General features: G+C 46.9%; 1 protein-coding gene across 5 annotated transcripts in view; it reads right to left on the bottom strand.

Annotated features, from left to right (window-relative positions):
• fbxl17 (F-box and leucine-rich repeat protein 17) overlaps window positions 1-20,262 on the bottom strand; it is a 129,619-nt gene that overhangs the window by 85,997 nt on the left and 23,360 nt on the right. For all 5 annotated transcript variants that reach the window (XM_029829458.1, XM_029829460.1, XM_011615603.2 and 2 more), the window contains exon 7: window positions 1,228-1,335. In XM_029829458.1, the coding sequence (XP_029685318.1) occupies window positions 1,228-1,335 (108 nt within the window). The remainder of the gene's footprint in view (window positions 1-1,227; window positions 1,336-20,262) is intronic.

Below are 20,262 nucleotides of genomic sequence, written 5' to 3'. Positions count from 1 at the left end.
TAATGAGGCGTGTGCACAGGCGCGCGTGTCCATCTCCGGCTACGTTCTGTTCTGACTGGCTGCCTTCATTACTGTCTGTCTACAACACTCTGGCCAAGGTCAGTGGAGACTGCAGAAGTGATGGGGGGGGGCAATACCATGAGCACAAATTAATCTGCTGTTTAATCTAATAATGCGGTTCGGCGTCGGGTGTCTCGGTCCTATTAACACAACTGTAATTGCATTTGAAGAGGAATGGGCACAGGCGGGCCACAGGGGTACGCTCATGCTCGCCTGTACACCAAAGTACGTCGGCTACAAATCGAATCGCATTACTCAAACGCACGCGCGCGCACAGGTGAACTCCCGCGTCCTAGCCGACGCCATGACGGAGGGAGGAAGTTAATCCGCAGAGAAGGAAGGTGGCGTTTCCTGGTGGATTCAATTCAGACAGTCGCTGTGAGTGCATGTGTGTCCATGTTTATATGGTATTGCCCGTCTTAAATCACGGAGGGCTGCTCATTAACATGGTAATATCCAAACAGCAGGGTGTACTCGGAATAGCAGCGTATTATTAGGATTCATCTCATTAGGCTTTCATGAGATTTCAAAGTTAACACGGAATAACTTCAAAACTAAGTCTTAGAGGAAACACACAGCGTGGTCCTGGGTTCATTTTCCCACCCTGGAGTAAAAGCACAAATGCAGCACTGGGAGAGATTAACAAAAGGGGAAATGGTCAGAGAAAAAACCACCATCGAAATGAAGCAGGACAAGCTAGAAGTCCTAAACTTGACTGAAAGAGGATCCTTGTAAATCTCCTTTAGAGGAAATTTCTCCCTTAAAACCTCCTGAATGTGGCTCATTCACTTCTACACTTCTACAATGTGACCCTGGACTGCAGCAGTGCACACACACGTGCACACTGAGCCATATGTGAGCGCCTCACATGCATCTTTCATGTGATTTTGATATGACCGCTCATTCCTGGCACACGTCCTGCAGCATTACCTCTCCAACTCCAACAACACTTTTGTTCCTTTTTTCATCCATTTCTGCCCGTTTTAACAGCGACACCTCATGTAGCTTAAGTGCACCTCTTAAACCCTGCCAATTGGGGACAAGTGTCATGGGACATTCGTCACACAAGGAGAGCAAATTGCCGGGTTCCGTCAAGACCTTTCAAAATAAGGAGAGAACAGAGGGCCGTTTTTATGACGGGATTGAGGAGATCTGTGTTGTACTCACCGCGGTGAGATGGATGACTCCCTGCGAAGTCACCGGGCATCCCATGAAGCCAACAAACTGCAACTCGGGGCAATTCTCCGCAACCGCTCGCACGGATCGATCAGTGACCTGCAGAACAGAACAGAGTGCCTCTTTACATCGGCGGTCATCTGCGAGCCACATTAGCCGGTCATAACACTGATTTTAATCCATCCAGCCGCTCCACAGTGCTGATCACAATTCCGGGACCATGGCGGTGAGAACGCGGGTTTAATTAAAGAGATTGCTCCGTGTTAAAAGCTTCCAGTAATTTTAATTCTGTTAATCAAGTATCGAGTGAGTTTGTAAGGAACTGCTGCTGCACGGCTGACAGGTGCTGTGTTTTGTTTGAAGAAGGGGGGGGGGGGGGAATCCTGATTGGAAGCAACACAAAGTGGCAACAATACCTCAACGCGCACCAGTCTTTTGTAAAGGCAGCAGCTTCTGGAATCTTTGGCAATTTATGACCGATATCTCACGGCCATCTGCTAATAGCTCAAAATGGATTGCTGATCAATAAGGAGGCAGCACGTTTCCACCATCTACCACTGTGGTCGTCAATGGGCGTGGCTTCATCCTCATCCTCACGCTCACGCTCGCCACCACAAACAGGTGGGTGGTGACTCTCCGTCATCGTCATTGGAGAAAAGAATGGTCTGCGTGGAGTTTATGGCGGGATTAACAGAGACAAGAAGCATTCAAGACCTCAAGATAGAATTGATTTGAGTTTTTTGACTGTGAAATGAGGGAATGTTAGAAAACTATTAGATGACAGTAATGGATGCGTACTAGAACACTTCCCTTACTTGTTAACGACTGACTCTGATAGGAAAGCCAGACGTTTGACAGTTGAATCAGAAGGCTGCAATTAACAACTAATACTGAGAAAACTAAACTGTGGGATGTTTTTTTTTTTAAAAAAACAGACGTGCCTCAAGAGATGCCTCAACTTATTCCAAGCTCCTCGTGATGAGTTCAGGGTGCGGCCTCCCGAACAGGACCTGACAGAACAGAGTCAACCGAGACAAACAAGAACGTGGCCTCGAAGTCAGGAGGATGTGAAACAGGGGAGTGGAGTAAACCAAGTCTGGAGCCGGTTGCTACAACTGAGGAAGTGATTAAAAGCTCCCCCTGTCGTGATAGAGGTGAGGAGACGCGACCCTCCAAAGTCTGACATCAACACAGCCTTATTTAATTTCAGCCCTGATCTGAGGTGGGAAAAGCTGAGGGAATCAGGGGAGAGGATATGACATCACTAATTCACCTCCAGCTCTGCTTTCCAGACCTCTAATTCCTAATGGTTTCTATGGTAGCAGAGTAGTGAATAAGATCCCTGGGCTGCTGTTTCATATCAACACTGACACATTTAGTAAAACAAAAAAGATTTGGTGTTAATTCGTGCCAAGCTCACATGGGTCTTGGTCTTGCAGGAGAGGTAAGGTCTAAAAAAAGAACACGCGGTCACAGGTGAGAAGAGCTGAATTCTCTTTTTTGATTGGATTTTACATCTGTCTGTCCAAACTCGAGACATAACGAACCGGTTAGTGCTCAGCTGGTGTAATGGAGGTTAAATATAAAACAAATGCATGATCTGTCATGAGAAAACAAGCAGCATTTGTTTCATGCGTCTATTTCGACACCATTAAACTCCAAACGCGCCCTCAGCGCACCTTTACGCCATGCTACAGATCATCAAAATGAGTCCGACTGCATAGCGCCGTCTCCGTGGACTCTCCGTTGCTCAATTTCTCCGTTCCATCATAGGTTTTCAATAATCGTAACAAACACGTACCCCGGCAGCGGGCCTGTCAGGGGTAAATTGAAGTGGGATGAGTTCTCATCTTTCCAACATGATCAGTTTTCCATAAATGCTCCCTTAGGACTGATATTGTGGTGGGTTCATTACATCCTTGGAACACGCCAACCTGGGTGCGCGCTCAAATTTTGGTCCTTTTAAAGAGCTCCGACGGGCTGTGTTGAGATGTGGCAGAGCTCAGAGAAAGCTCAACCTCCGCAATATCGGACGCCAAGAGACAAAAGCAAAACAGGAAGCCATAAAGTTTTACTACAGAGATGGGTCGTCTCTTTACTGCGCCGGCTCGGAGAGCTTTTACTGGACGCAGCATCCTCGCCTCCACCGGCACGCCGTCAGCGCACGCGCGCGTTTTAATCTGCAGCACCGAGAGTCTTCACGCCGGTGAAAAGGAAGAATCAACATGGCTGCACACGTGCAGGGCAGAGCGGGGGTCGTGTCCGGGGGGGGGGGGGGGGGGGGGACGACGCCATTTTCTTTGGCAACACGGAGGGACTAGTTGCATTTAATGAAATGTGATGAGACGGGAGCACAGGATGGATCACAGCACGAGACAAAGGAGAGGAGGGAGAGGGGACATTTGCAGTCTTTTCATGTTTACGTAATCTCACTTTCAGCAGGTTTTTATTTCCCCGCTATTCCAGGTACAGCTGCTTCCTTCATGTCTGTAAATCCTGCCTGAAAAGGGATGTGACGGACAGGCGGAGAGATGGAAAGGTGGTATGACAGGGTGCGAGCGTGCGTGTGTGTGTGTAATGCATGGGGAGCATGCCACTACGAGCGCAATCTGATCTCATTAGAGGCCTGGCGGGATGAGGAGCGGTGATGAGAGTTTGGAATCACCACCATCTAATCAATCAGCCTAATTAAGCGAGCTTTATGAACACCGGGCTGAGCTGAGAAAGAATTCAAAGACACACAGATTAATAATGATTACTCAACACATTACAACACATTCTATTATCAATCCATCTTTGGGCCCTATTCAGTGTCGGAGCATTAGAGCTTCATTGTTGCGGTTGCGGGAAATTGTCTGAAAAGTCATAAATGTCTTCATAAGACATGAAATGAAAGTCTCCAGCATTTATTTTAAATAAAGCCAAAAGCTTTGACATTCTCTGGTTGCATGTGGTTGATTTTGGCCTACAGAAAGCAATGTTCCCTCCTGTTAGGGGCTGACTGATTGGTATCCACCTGTAGAGGTCAGCCTGCCATGCTAGCACGTGCCTCTGCGCCTCACCTCCCTTAGTACCCACAATGCCTTGCTTCAGGCAGGCGCCTCCTTTTCTCTCGAAGCTCCAGGTTGGGGCCAGCGTGCAGATACAGATGTAAAGCTGTTCCAAATGAAATGCTGGTGTTCTGTTGCACCTTGGATTCATTTTCAATTCAGATTTCACGTTTTATATTATCTCTAAGGATAATATGAAAGCGACTTTTAATCTGGGCTCAGACTGCAGGATAGACAGACCTTGTGACTCCCACTTCTAAAGATTTGCAACAGAGGTGTTTGGAACTGATCTCCTTCGTGGGTTATCTGGTCGTGGATGTGGCGTAATGATCCAAGCTTAACCTCCCTGATCTGCTGGCCTGATGAATATCAAAAAAAAGCTTCAGAATTTATATTCCAGAGGAAATCCTCATTATAAAGTCAATTCAAAACACAGATTATGAGCACATTGGGTCAGCTCCACTCGCTCTTACGCTTTTTGCCTCTACTTGCATGAGATTGGGCAAAATCATCTTAACAAAATCCTTAGTGATGTGTCATTGATCCCATATTATTATTGTATATACAATTAATTTATTCTATTATGTGGCCGTGATTACCCCATTCACATCCCTCCACTGTGCAGGGTGACAAAGATACAAAATATTAGTGATATTTTTTTTAAAAAATCAAATGGGGGGGGTGGTGAATAATGAACCCCCAGGGATCAATAGACCCCCCCCCCCCCAGCTATGGCAATGTGACAGGAAAGAACAAATCCATGAAAAGTTTTCCCAGCCTCTGTCGGCGCCTCGAAAAAGCAACTCCAGTTTTGCACGACTGATTCTTCCGCCTTAACAATGGCGGCGTTTTGAACAGAAATCGATGACCGTGCCATCAGCGCCAATGCAGCGCAGCTCTCCCACCTACACACACACACACACACTCTCCAACGGCTTTGACGACACCGGAGAAGACGGTCATCTGCATTCGCCCTGGCCGAAGCCATTGATCACCTCACGTGCCCGTGTGCCTTACACCCGGCCGACAATGACCCGTCATTGACTCGCCGCTACATCTCCCCTCTCAATACTAAACCATGCTGTCTTTTACCAGAGTCAGTGTGCATGAGTAATTGCCCGTGTGTTGGACGAGGAGTGAGGCTTCCTAAAGACCCACCGCCGTCTCTGTGAGGTTTTGTTCTCGGACCCTTCCCCGAGGATCGAAGACACTTTGTTAGGCGTCGGGCTGAAATCAGAAGCTAGAACAGAGAGAAGATGTAGTGTTCTCCTTTAAACGCAGAGCCATTACAGCGCATTGTCAAAAGCCTCCAACACTTCTCCTGAGCGTTCAAACCCCAGTGTGTTCTCCTCAGCTGGGATGTCAATAGTCCTTTGTTGCGCTTCACACCGAACTCTGAAAAAGACTTAGGAGGAAGCGAGATGTCATGTTTTATACCCTCTGAATGCAAATTGGAAGCGCATTGTCAGACGCCTCTTGAGGCTTCAAATCCCCGCGTCTCCTTTCGCAAGAACAGGAAGTCATTCTCAATGTCAGTTTAACATATTACTCACACAAATGAAGTGCGGGAAGTTTTTGTAGCTCTGAAAGCCAGGTCCTGCAGTAGGGCGCAGTGGGAACACGCTACGTACCGCGCATAACGATGTGGCAGACCCTGGTCTGGAGTCAACTAGAGAGGAACACCGCTCACAGAGAATACTGTCTACAGAGGCAGCTAGCGCCGCTAATAAAGGTGTGACGTCACTCAAATTACCCCATCGATTGGTTGCTCGGGAACTCGCTGTCGGAGTAATAATGCATGAATTGGAACTGTCCACAGATCCATGGAGATCACAGTGGTGCAGGACACTTTCACACCAGAGGTGTTTTGACCGCTTAACACACCACCGATTGTTTGAAAGTTCTTCTGAACTCTGGTGCGGAACAAAGCAGCAAACTCTAGTCCACCTGTGGGACCTCAGTTCACTTGCAAGTGACCCCTGGTTTATTTATAGTGTGAACGTGAATGGACGAGTCTTCGAACCAAAGACAGGAAGCGGACCAAAAAGGTGGAAGTGATGTCACAGCATGAGTGCAAGGAAGAAGACGAGCAGAGGCAGAGAACTGCGTGACATGTTCCCGGTGGTCTGATCCACTTTTAAAAGGGCGTGCATTGGTAGCTTCCCACACACACGACGCCACGTACGTCCCGTTTGTCGTCACACTTTCATTCACGGCACAGCAACCCTCTCTGCTTTCTTGGCTTATTTGTAAAACACTCAGTGACGGGTCAGAAGGGGAGGAGGTCCTGAACGTCACTGCGGAGCTACAACAACATGGGTCCCACCCCAAAAACAACCACAAACAAAAACACAAACAAAAACTTCTGGAAATGGGCAGTTTGTGTTTGGAGCACATTACCGCTGCTGCACCGGGGATTCACTTATCTCAACGTCCGCTCTGTGAATGAAGTCGGGAGATTTGTCAGACGGAAATGCGATAAACCATCACAATGAATTCAAAGCTTTGATTCGAAAAAATCATTCAAAACAAAGCAGGAAGTGAGTTCGGGTTTAATTTACAGGCGAAATAAACGATATATCGCAGCTAATCTGCTCCGCATTTGACTGCTGATAAACATTTACTATGATTTAGCGCATTCACACATTTAATATTTGCTCAGGAGCCTCACGGACGTAACATGGTAGGACATAGAGAACCGGAGATCTAATCGTCACAACTGTCCCTCAACTATTCTGTTAAATGACATCATATTTGTGGTTCATAGACGTGCTCGCAAACACAGCCGCGGCTGTTTGGAGAACTGGATGAAGTGTTTACGACCAAGCAAAACACAAGCAGGATATACCCAAAAACATGATCATAACAGAGGAAAGTGAGCACGTAAACACGCTAAAGAAACGCCGGCGCTCCTGCGCCGCTCGCTGGAATCCGTTTAAACGATATGAGGTTGTCTTGTGCAAAGCGTTTCGAGGCAGCCTGCGAGACTCGGCAGCTCCTCGGTGGTCCGCCCCGCGTACCCGGGGGGGGGGGGGTTTGAACCTCCTAACCCTTCGATGTTCCCACAGCGACTGACCAGAACAATCTATCCAATGGGCCTTAAATTGAATTTTAACACTTTGAGCTTTACTTAAAGGCAAGTTTAATGTCTGCGGCTAATGAAGAAAAATGGGAGCTAAAGAGGCCAATTGAAGCAGAGCTCAGGACCAGAATGGCAGGCGGGTGTGGTGACGTGCCCATCGATGCCTGGGGTTGCAGCCGTGGCCATATTGGATTGTTCTGTTCAGCGGCCTATGGAAGGACCGGCTGCCTCCTCTTCTTATCGACGCAGGGCTGAAAGTATGGAGCGAGAGCCGGCTACGGCTGAGGGAAGCACATGACTACAGACAAGGCGGTAGAAAAAGTTTGCTGTGGGAGAAGAGAACATGCCTCTAAGAAGGCATTTATCGGGTTGGGGAATCTTTAACGTTTATTATCGATTGGTCCAAAGTGGTACCAACATGTATATTTACATGCGTAAAGACTTTGTACAGTGATTAAATAATGAATATGCTTTTAAAGCTAACAGAAAATTGATTATTGATTTATCAGAGTGTACTGACTTACAGAATTACAGGTCATATTTACAGGTGTTAAAAGCTTAATGGGTAAATATCTGCTTTAATCCCTTGTAATCATATCTTTGTTTGTATCATGTAATCATTATCTACTGTATGTTATATGATAATGTAATTACATTTCTTTCAAACGTGGGAATTTATTTATTTATTAAGTGCTGAGAAGATTTTCTGCTCCCTGTTATTCACTTGTAGATTTTAATTATTTATAACGCATCCTTAACAATGGCAGAGAACCACTGTAGCTGCCACGGATTTGGGATTTTTCTGTGCCAACATGCTTCATTTCAAGCAGCAGTGAACCTCCGGGAGGCTCACTCCTCATCTCCATACTTTATTCCTGCTAGCTTGTCAGTGTCACAGCAGGCCTAAAAGACCCAAGGCTGGCCTTAGGGCAGTGGCCTCCTCTGCCCTCACGGCCTCTGGGCATGCAGCGTCTGCCTGCTAGCGCTTTATGATAGCAGCTGCAGGAAAGCTGCGGGGTCAGGTGACATCCTAAATGTTCTTAAAGTGCTCACGCGTTGGCGTCCACAGCAGCATCCTGGGTGTTCCGTTAGGCAGCCCGTGTCAGGTAGGTGACAGTGCCAAAGGCAGGGAAATTAGAAGGTCGTTCCACCTGTCTGCGCCCAGCTCATTCACAGGGTATTATTCATGCTGATGCTATCAGCGATGACATTGTCGGTGCTGTGAGAGCAGCAGGGGTATGACTGAAAGGAAGAGCGGGCGCGGCTCAAAGTTACCGTAGCAACACTTGAAATTTCTTGGCGCTGCCATCGGAGGTTAGCAACAACGGTCCAGGCGGTTACTTTACTGTAGTTCCGTGCTCTGGTAGTGAGGGAAGGTGCCAGAACATCTTCTGCCGAGGTACCCTTGAGCAAGAAACTGAACCCACAAATGCTCATATAGGGCCCTGCAAAGAGCTGGCAACTCCAGGGGTGGATCCTGATATCACACATGTGACCCCGTGAGGGATAAAGCAGTCAAGAAGACATGCATGTCATAAGCAGAGGGAGTAAAAGGCAACATTTAGCTTCTTTGTTCTCTGTACAGGCACATATGTGGACATCAACAGCAAGAAGCATCTATCCAGCAGGTATTTACCAATTTTCCTAAACAGAATCCATCCCCTTGATAACGAGAAATTGGCAGGAAACAACACATAACACACCACAATTCCACACAATGTAGGTAAAGCCTACGTATATCCTTCACTTTGTTTGATGCAGGGCTTTTTTCGGCTACCGGTTTACCTGTGAAAACATCAGCAGTGAGGGGTTATGACTGATTTTTATCTACATGTAGCCCTGATCAATTATTAAGGGTGTTTTTAGAGTACCACTGCATGGCTCATTGCAGAAGCCAGAGTGGTGGCGACTGACAGAGAAAGAGAAAGATATCAGTGGCGAGCTAATTAGCACGGTCGTATCACAGATGGCTAAAGGGGGGTCACTGTTAAACCTTTAGTCACTGCCATATTACCAATGTCAGTGCTAATTTTCCAGGAGCTAGGTCAGGAGCGGCAGGGATTGCATTTTAATCAGTCGCTAACAAGGCTCGGTGTAAAACCGGTGTGACCGGTGGAAAAATAGAAAATTGACCTTTTTTGTTCACTTGCCCCACTCGGCGGCATACGTGGAGCCTTTGTGCATTGGCTGTTCCAGGGCAATCACTCCACTGGGAGTAACTGGGCGCCTGGGAATGGTGGGCACAGGAGAAGAAGAGGGGATTGAATAAAAGCCTAGGCAAGGACGCGGGATGGTGGGCATGATGAACGAGCATAAATGAGGGATACTGAAACAAAGTGTGACGTTCACACGTGACACAGACGATGGGCCGTACTTATTTACAGTATTAAAGCTCAGCCTGGGACTGAAATGCTGCTTTTCCTTCTCAGGACTTTCACAAAAATACATTTGTTACTATTGAGGACGGTGGTGAGGACCCCCAGTCCTCAAGGGCCGCAATCCAGCCGGGTTTTCTGTCCTACCAGGCAGAAAACACGTTCACTAAGTGGGATTCCAGGTGAAATCCTTGTTGCTAGGCCATTTCATAGAGAATGTCTCCATTTTTGAGGTAACTGCACATCTAACTGCAGGTATAAATGATGTCCCTGGGCCCCAAAGACCATGAGTCATTGACTCATATATAATTATGAGAACAGCTATGATATTCAATATTTTGTTGGATTGTCTAAATACTTAACTGCCCCTGAGATTCAGGTCATCTAAAATAAATTGCTGTGATTCTGAAAAGCTCTTTTTTTTGTCAGGGGGGGGGGGCGGTTTTGCGAGGACGAAATCTGACACTTCAGTCATATCGAGAACCGTCTGTTTCAAATTCACTGTGGTTTATGGAGGTATTAAAACTTATGGTCCAATCATGACAACGCCGACGCACCCTCATGAGAAAAGTACCCTCGGATGTTCTGGTGCAGTCTTCCACTCAGTCACTTTGCCAAATGTACGAATGTTTGACGACCGCGCTTGTCTCAGATTCCTGAAACCCGACAGCGCTGCGCGTTGTTTGGAAACGAGCGTGGAAAGAACAGCGTGGTTCCCCCAGGGTTTCTGTTGGAAGTCCAATAAAATTAAAGCCAGGACATCTCCACGGGAGACGGTGCTGTTTCACCACACTCGGAGGAAATCAAGCAGCTTGTAGGCACTAAAGAAACAAACAAAAACAGAAACGTGGCGGAGGAAGGAAAAAGTGTCACAGCAACGAGTCAACGTTGAGTCGGCAAAAGCCATTAAGGAAAAAAAAAAAAAAAACGGGATAAGAAGAAGACGGATACCCAGCTGCTCCTGCAAGCTGAAAATAATTTCTACTTTGAGCACTTGTAAGTAAATGCACAGAAAGATCTGCTTCTATAGTCAAGATGGGAAATAAGACTTTTTAAAATGCAAACTAGCTGAGGAAGTCAAAAGCGGCTTATTCACATGACGGCATCATGTTGAGAGAAGCTCATTACTGCACCAGATCTTTACATCAGCATTCATGTGTGTCTGCGTGAGTCCGACTGTCGCACACGCGCAAGGGCAAACGCAGCACATGCGTCCGGTCCCCAGACGTCCCCCTGTTAGGAGGAAGCGGAGGGGAGGACAAAAGAGCGCTAGATTTAAAGGCGACAATGGAGCGGTGCATAAGAATCAGACATTATAGGCTGGCCCGCTGCAGAGTCAGCCCAGCAGGGGCTGACGCAGAGCTGAGATATCTTTAGCAATTGGTGTGATGCGGCATCACCGCATCAGGAGGAGGTACACAAGTGCATTAGCGGCACAAACGCAGACTCAGACGGCCTTGATTTCAGCTAAATATACCTTTGTTGTCAGGTTCCTCCACCTGACTGTAGGTCAGCCTGCCGGCGCGCTAATGCAGAAACGACACCTCTTTAAATATTGGTGCTGAGCCACGTAGCAGGTGGAACCAGGAAGTGGGGGTGTCAGTGACTTATGTCTGCTCAGTCCATCCGTCCACATGGACGGTTAAGTTGAGCTACGGTTACAGCTCGTCCAGGGCTTTTAACTGGACTGCTGTCCTTGTCTTGGTGTACAAGCACAGGGGGAGGATCGGACTCTAGGGCTCCCATCATTTTTAGTGCTCTATCAGGTTGTAAACAGCCGCTTTACCACTTTTTTTTTTATTTCTTCTAAAGCAGCTTTGTGAGGTACAGCCATCACAAAAAGACAAGAGTATGGTGAGGGACATTAAGAAAAGGGACTAGTCAAGAAAAATCACTTTATACCCTCATGAAGTTCCGAAAGATTTATGTCTTAAGAAAAATAATGTTGAAACTGAGACACAAATAAAATTCAGGGCTCCCGATCATGTCTTTGCCCAAATCAGCATTAGCTAATTCCCATAGACAACACAGGATCCTTTAATAATATTTGCTTATTAATTCAGCTATAAAGGTGTTGTTCCACTGTGGAAGCGGATGGACGGAACAGTTTTATCTATTAAAGCTGTTTAATGGAAGAAAACATGTCAATTTCACAGCTGGATAAACAACTGTTATTAAACCAGTTAAATGAACTCATCAGTTATGTGTATGATCCTACAGTATGAGACGGTAACACCGGCAGCAGCTCCGTGCCTCAGTAGAGCAGCCTCCTGACCACTATCAGGCAAACAGATACACCAAGGAGGGGGGAGGACGAAGGAGAGACGAGGACGGGATGGAGGAAGACCGAGAGGCAGCAAAGTAACCTGAACCACTGGAAAGTTAAGCATAAAAAAAGTTACCAGAACCTGAAGGGTGCAAATGTTTTATTAACAAGCACCAACCACCGTTCCTGCCGTTTCTATCAACACACACACAGCACAAAAAACACAAGACAACACGAGGGGGCTCTTCAGCCTCGGCAGGCAAAGACTTTAGGCACCTCATGGTTAATGCAGAGGGGTTAAGACTTTGATACCCCCACTAGTCCAGCGCACAACTGGGCCGCATGCATCCAAAATACATGACTGGCAGTAAAAGAAGAGACGTGCAAAGGCAGTAATACACAGATAGTAAAGCTGTGCACGTATGTACGTACAGAGGGGTTTAACACACGCACGCACGCACACACTCAGGTAGAAGAAAAGGATGCTGGAGTTGAACAAATGGATGGGGCCAGTCGGTGCTCAGCGAGGAGACGGCTGAGGTCGACCTCCCGGAGTGGTCACTGATTCACAATCCCACAGCTGTCCGGCAGCATTTAAGCCCTGACAGCTGAGGAACACGGAGCGGCAGCGGGCCCCCGGATTGGAACTCCTGACTGCAGTCACCATCGCTGGCGGCCTGAGCGTCTTCTCAAAAAAGCCAATCTCTTGTAAACCGAGGCATGGTGCATTCCTAACCACCAAAATGCAGAAAAATACGCAGGAAACCAGAGACGCAAAGAGAAGATTGTTGTTGGCTTGACAAACTGCACAAACAGCCGCTTGTCTATCAGTTGAGAACACAACCCCTGGCCTGCTTACCAAGCAGATGCTTCACGTGTCCTACAAACTTAATTTCACACCAGGTTTCCTCCTGATTAGGGGCTCTTCGGAGGGCTCCTGCCCTCCTAATCAGCATGGTAAGAGGACACAACAGCGGCGGCCACAGTCCCTCACCAGGTGTCGGGGAGACGTGGAGAAACGAGACGAGAGAGCGCGGGCGTAGAGAAAACATGAATTATCGATGCGATGGCAGCGAATGGAAGAGGATTATTTCATGGTGATTGTCTGATGTCTGATTCCGAATTGTAATGATAAATTTTTAATTCTGGGGATAGGATGAATATTTGATGCCTGAAAGAGACACCTTTGGCGCGGGAGGTTGGCGAGATGAAATCCGAAGGAAAGTCCGAAGGAAAGTCGTCGAAAGTCAGAGGACGCCGACACTGAAGCGACGGCAGAAGAACGTTTTTGGAACGGTTGGATCCATCCGCTTTAACAAACAGGCAGCGGAAAACAAAGAGAAGCTTTAAAAAAAACATCCTAATTCAGCCTAGCGGAAACAAACCAAAAGAAATGGAGGGAGAAGGTGACGCGGGCCGAAGAGATGACCTTGAAAAGCCGTCCAGGCATTCTGGCTGCGAATCACAGCCGCTGCTGGGAGCAAATCAGAACTAAGAGCATCACGCCGCCTTTAAAAAACAGAGGCAGATGTGCTGCGGCCGGACAGGATGGAGCCCTGCCTCTTTGATTCACCGTGCCAAATAAGAAGCCACTATTGTTGTTTACGTGGCATTTGTCCCCTCTTGGAAGACACGTCTCACCTTCGCAGACATGTGGAAAATGTGGCGCATCACCGGCGTCCCTCTAGCTACAGGTCACCCCAAAAAACAACCTGACCATATGGATCAGGGATGGAATTACGACACGTCCCCTGATCACCGCCTGCACTAGCCCACTTTTGTCCACACTGGTTAATAGTTCAGACTGTGCGCTCAACAAAGTCATTTCTGTAAAATGTCAAAGGCAGGAAGGAAAAGCTGACCAAGGACGGCATGAGCAGAAACAGAGCAGAAAGGTCACAGGAGACAACTGGGGAAGGAACACAAAAAAAAGAAAGAAGAGCGTAAAATCAAATGCGGAAGGACGCGAAGAAAGACTTGCCAAAGAAATCGGGAGAGAAGCAAAACAAGAAGAAATTACTGTGTGGGAGTAATCAGCGGCTGAAAGCTTCCCCCTGCTGACTCAAAGTGCTTTTGGGAAATGGTCGAATGGCAGGAATAAAAGGGATGTGAAAAATTAGTGGAGCAACACCGGCGCTGTTTGACAGCCGAGGCTGCGAAAGCAGAGCGATGCTGATGAAGAAAAGAGCGTTAAGGGAAAAAAAAGGAAGAGAATGGCGGTGGGGGGGGTGAGTGATTGAAACGGAGTGAGGGTGTAAAAGTGAGGGCGAGAGAAAATGAGCTTCAAGAACTCCAAAGGGGGCTTTCTGTCCATTTCTGCATCATCCTGTCCTATTAGTGCTCCTCTTCCGGCTGTCCAAACACCAGTGAAGCCTAATAAAGCCTGAAAACTGTAACTGACACACTCACGTGCACACACACACGGTCGGCACTGACGACTGGGGGTAAGGGGGGGGGGGCTTTTAAAAATGACCTCCAAACACTGGCATCACTCTGCCAACAGCCCAGAAATTTTAAATGGAGACCATTTTGGGGGGGGTTTCGGTGATTTGGCGTGACGGCTGCTCGGTGCCAGTTTGTCCATTTTTCACCCATTTTGAGGGAAATGGGCAAATAGCACCTGAGACGGCTTTCAAAAGCCTTTTTGGGTGTGTTTGTGTTTTGGTGGGTGGGCTCTGGTGAAGCTGCATGTCGTTTTAGGCTGAAAGGCAGGTGAGCGTGCACTCCTGCTGGCACGAAGGTTGCTGAAAAAGCCACTCAGTGATGTGAATATTAGCTTTCAGCTAAGTGCTGGATGCAGACAGAACTGCTGCGCGCTTAGCAGAAATTAAGACAGAATAAAAGCTGCAATGGGAGAGTAAAACACAGACGCAAGAAGAGATGCAAAATGGCAACATTAGCCCGACGACAGTGTGATAAATACCCTGAGAACTGATCTGATTGGGTGCCCTCAGTGTCTCCTTTTGTTCTGTGTTCCTGAAACAATTATAACAGCAGTAACACCAGAAAAAAGTGAAAAAGTCACAAAGCACGAGAGCGTCTCGGTGGTTTGTGACTCTTTTTTTTCTCTCCTTTTGGACACCAACCAATTACAGACATGAAAAGGATGAGAAATTGAGCTGAGAATTTAGAAGCAAGACACCAGATGATGTATCGTTGACGTTATTCCCTAAGCAAAACTTCATCCCAAATCAATTACTCCGAGGGAGGAAAGCAGCTCTTGAAAAGCAAAGGGAGGAGAAGAGAAGAGGTGCGCTCAGCCGTGGCGTTCCGGAGGATTCTGGAGTCATTGTTTGGCGAAACAAATAACACAAAAGGCAAATAAAGAGCGTTTTGGGGTTGTTGTTTTTTTAAAGAAAATATTGTAAATGGGTTTGATTGTGCGCAAACAATGAACAAAGCTGCTGAACCAGGAAACGCTCTAACGAATGACGCCGAAGGCTAAATGCTAAAGTCTGCAGGCAACAGTCGGCTCACACCAACACCGCTGAGCCTGTGTGACAGTACTCCTGATATATCCAGTCTAATCTGCACTGCTTTTCTTAAACAGTGCCACTCAACGGTGATGTCACAGTCAAGTCGACCTTCACCTTTTCCTGGGTATGATGAAAAGCAACACTGTGCATTTTGGGGGGGTTCCTAGATGTAACTATGTAACTACAACGCCTTGAAAAGAAGTCATTTAAAAAATGGTGTAGAACAGCGCCGCAGAAGTCTCAGCATGGCGGTGCGTTGCCGAGAACCTGAGAGAAAAACGGCTTTTTTCCTCCCTCCTTCCCCACAGGAAATGGTATTTCTATGAGGACCGCTCAGGCGTCCCATGGTCACAGGCGTCATCACCAAAGGTCAAGCAGGTGTCCCGATGATTTGAAACTATATATACTCAAACCCTGCAGTCAGAACACGGACACTGAAAGTAATGTGGATGCCACAGAGACCGACCGAGGTATAATTGAGCCTTCTGGGTGCGTCACGTGTGGGATGTAGGTGTTTCATAGATGTGGGGCACTGCTCTTTTTGAGCAGAGGAGCATCAACGCATCATAGAAAGGATCAAAAACCCAATCTGAGTGTGGGTGACTTCATAAGTACAGTCAGGCTGGGTCGTGCCCACAACCTCCTGCTGTGTCGGGAGTGTTGAAAGGTTTGAGAAGCGCCTTTGCCCACCTCGTGTTTTCTCTTGATGATGCATCACCGCTGCCCCCGGGCTACAGCCTTTATCCCGTGACATCGCATTTATTTTTTGGCCAACAGGAGTTGGTCTGAGTCTTGTTAGCTGCATGAGCGCATGGAGGTCACACTATTGACTGAGCAGCTGAAGGGTTATTAGGGAGATTTTACATTTGAAATCAGAAAACGTCCCCATCAAGGTCTCTGTGGCCGACGGCACCAAATCCTGCTTCAGGAAATGAAAGCAGCGGGTCAAGAGGGGCTTTCATTGTGGCAGTCTGATTGGTACGAATCTTAATAATTAAGCTTTGGTCACTGCGACCTCACAATATGCCAGCAAGCCTCTGACCTTCAAAAATAACGGTCAATTCCTGATGTATTATATATCCAATTATTGAAGGTCATAGAAACCTTTGAAGAAGCCGGTTTCTCTCATTTGAATCCAGTTCCTCACCACTGACATTTGGATCCCGCTTGAAACGTTCCACCGACCAAGGAGACCATCTACATCCCTGTGAGGGCTTTCAAAATCAAAGCAATAAAAGGGAGGAAGACGTTTGGTTTGTAGAAAAACAATACTTGATCAGGTCTTTTCTAAGCTTAGGGCTGAGTAAAGACACTATAGTATATTAGCCGGGAGCCCACAAACTGGCAATGCAATAAATCTCTCTCAAGCATAGTCATCCATCCACCATTTGGACGATTTTTCACGGTACCGCCGCTCCAAGGGTAAGGACGCACTCCTCGCATCTCCTCTGTTTAGGGCTTTGAGTCAGGATATTTCCATATAAAACATCATCACGCACACAGTCGGACATTTTCCAGACATCACATGTGCAAAAACCAATAAAATCTAAGTTGATTTGTACATCCCATATTGGGTTTTTTTTAAAATTCCGGTCACTTGTCAGCGCGCTGCTCGCCCCATCAATCATTACGGCAGCGCTCAGGTGAGGACGGAAAGGCGTCAGACTTGTACAGTTAGTCGCGAATTAATCAACAGCCACATGGCCGAGAGCAACATCCGGAATGCATCAAGCTGCAATTATGTGATAAAGCTAAAACGTGTGGCAAACAGTATAATAATGCAGCTCTGCAGTGACACCCCGGGCTCCTCATTCCCCAGATATAAGAAAACACGGTGGTCGGGGACCAAACCGTGCAAATGTCACGCCGCTGTGGCTTTTTTTTTTTTTTTTTTTCCTCTTTTCAGGAAAATGAAAATGATGTCCCGGACGTCTGTCTCCTCAAAGCACTGGTGCTGGCAAAATTAGCAGAAACTAGCTCGCTGCATTTGAGTTGGCCATTGATGAACAGAATCAGATCTGATGAATTTAGGCCCTTAAAAACAGCGGTTTCTGACCCTAATAACCCAGAGGAGAGTTTGGGCCAGAGTGCTTCAACGCCGTTACTTCACAGCTTCACAAATAAAACGTTTGCCCTGCGAAGCTTCAAAACGGCCAATGTTTGATGTTATCTGCAACTTAAGAACAGCGGTTTGTGAAACAATAGCTGTAAGGGTTTTAGAATATATTATGCTAACAGAAAACATACCGTAAAAGCCTCATGAAAAACTGTCGACGGCGGAGATAATAACCTGAATGACCTGATCCGCCACAGACAGACAGGGCGTTTTCCCTGGGATTGGCAAAATGGATGCAAAATAAACAATATAACAACAATCAGGCGGGCCTTGGGAACGACATTTCCAGTTCCAGAGAGCAATGAAAACATGACATCAATGTGGTTTGGATGTAACGGCTTCAAAAGCAAAAAAAAAAACAACAACACACAATCGCTGAAGAAGGCAGGTTTTTCTCTGGCAAACAGCATTAAACCTGCATTAGAAGTGGATTATGGCTTCATCAATATTGTTTGTTCCTTCTGGGAGAGAACAAAAGCCAAAAGTATCTGGCAAACGGATAAGGGACGATCTCTGAAAAATTTCAAAGAATTACTCAGTGTTTATCTGTTTATGCCTGCTCCATCATTGTTCGCCGGAGCCACGAGAGCCGACGTTATTAAAGAGATTTGATGCAGCCATCAGAGTTTTGGCACGTAAAACAGGAAAAAGGCACCGAGAGATCACATGAATTCTGCAGAAAACTTCAATTTTAGCGTCCTGGTGAAGTGTCACAGGGGATATTGTGCTCGCATTTCTACTCCTCTCTGAGCACTCAAAGCGCTGTAAAAGTGCACATTCACCCATCACACATGCACTCGCACACACTCACCCACCGCTGGCAGAATAACAGATGCAAAACCAGCAAGCGCTCGCATTCAGACGTGAGGAAGCAGACGCATTTTGAGTGATTGGGGGGGGGGGGAAGGGGGGGTAAAAATGGAATTTAAAAGAATCAAAAAAGAAAAATGGACAAGCTTTGAAAAATTACAAGACTCCCGGTCCTGTAATCGTACTAATAAACCACCGGGATGGTCCTCCCCTGATTCACGAGGACATGTGTGTATGGGGGGGGTGTTTAGGGAGAGAATTACAGATGTAATGAGGGCAACAGATGCTGGTGTTTTTGGAACACCTATGATCAATTTCACCTGGGGAACTGGACAACTTAGAGCCTGGACGTGCGCGTTTAATGAGGAGGAAGGCAACCAATGATGAAAGCAATGATAAAAGATGAAAACAAAAATCATGACAGAAGAAAAGCAAAGGGGAATAGCTCTTTATTTTCTCTCACACACATTATACTGCCCATTTTATCACAGGTGGTTATTATGTTACGACTTTCCACAGTCCAGAGCCGGACCTTTACTTTGAAAAGTGACCAAATTCATGTAGCATCTGTGCAGAGACTTCCTGTCGGATTCAATCTGATCTCCCTTAGCCTCACTGGGTGTTCTCCACTGAGAGCCAGGCCACGTCTCACATGCACATGATATATGTCAAACTGTGTAACGGCCTCCAAACAGCTCCTGCAGCCAGGATGTGGCGTAATGCAAATGCGAGAGGAAGAGAAACACCATGCAGACAGCTAATATCGGCTAACCATTCACTTTTGTACCTCCGACACCCTCTGGTGAATTCTAAAATACAGCAATCAACCCTTATTAAACAAGAATTATAGGATCTGCGGCGACTCCAGCCTCGTCTCTGGCGCTGGAGCCGCACATCTCTGTGTTCTGCTGATGCTGTCCAGTCCTGCCTCATCCCTGTGCTGAGGATTTCATTTTAGTTTTACTGCATTGCTGGCCACGGACCCAGGTCTCACAGTATTAATGAACTTGGCCAATATAAATGCAATCATGCCTGAGGAGCAATTACAAATCTAATTGAGCATCTAAACAGAATATTAAATCGGCCTTAAACCTGGCCTTTAATTTTGGAGACACTTAAAAAGTCAAACCCTGGCCTATAAACCGAACACTATATTACCAGAGGGTCAAGACTGCGCAATTATTTGCTTTTTCATTTTCTTTTTCTGGGTAAAGGCACTAACTTTAACACCAGTGGGCTGTAAACGCGACCTGCACCTCTTATTTCAGTTAGAGGTCTGGAGGGAGAGGCAGTGAATGCATCATGGACCAGTAGCTGCTCTGCCTCACATGGCATTAAAGATGGAGGAGGCGGCAAAATGAAGATATATACATTAATATGCACAAAATAATGATGGCCTCATTATCGACTGAAAACTATTTGGGAAAGAAAACCTTTAAATAAGTATCCTCCAAACAAAACAAGTTTCTTCTCCAACTTTCAGGGCCTGAGTCACATAATTTATGGTGAGAAACAAAGAATAAAGGCTAAGACGAAGCTCACGTAAGTGGTCTCAAAGATGTGTGCTGCACCTGGGGCAGCTTGGATTTCTGTCTTAGGGCAACAGTGAGAGCAGAGAGGAGCAAAAGGAGGCGGAAGAGAGGGACATGAAGAGACCACCCTCAAAAAAACGCCCCGGGGGAAGGTTAGTCCTCCTCTCCCTCTCCCTCCCCCTCACGACTGCAGCTCCTTTCCTTGCCTCATCACCAGAAGCCTGCCAGGCTCTCCTCCCACAACTGCCACCCTGGCGCTTGATGCCGCGCCTCATCCTTCCACACCTGCACGCAGTGGCGAGCGGCACGCAGGGAATTT

Source organism: Takifugu rubripes, chromosome 21, assembly GCF_901000725.2.
Source record: "Takifugu rubripes chromosome 21, fTakRub1.2, whole genome shotgun sequence".
In the NCBI taxonomy this organism is placed as follows: Eukaryota; Metazoa; Chordata; class Actinopteri; order Tetraodontiformes; family Tetraodontidae; genus Takifugu; species Takifugu rubripes.
Note: the sequence above shows the minus strand (reverse complement) of the source record. Positions and strands in the feature narration are given on the sequence as shown.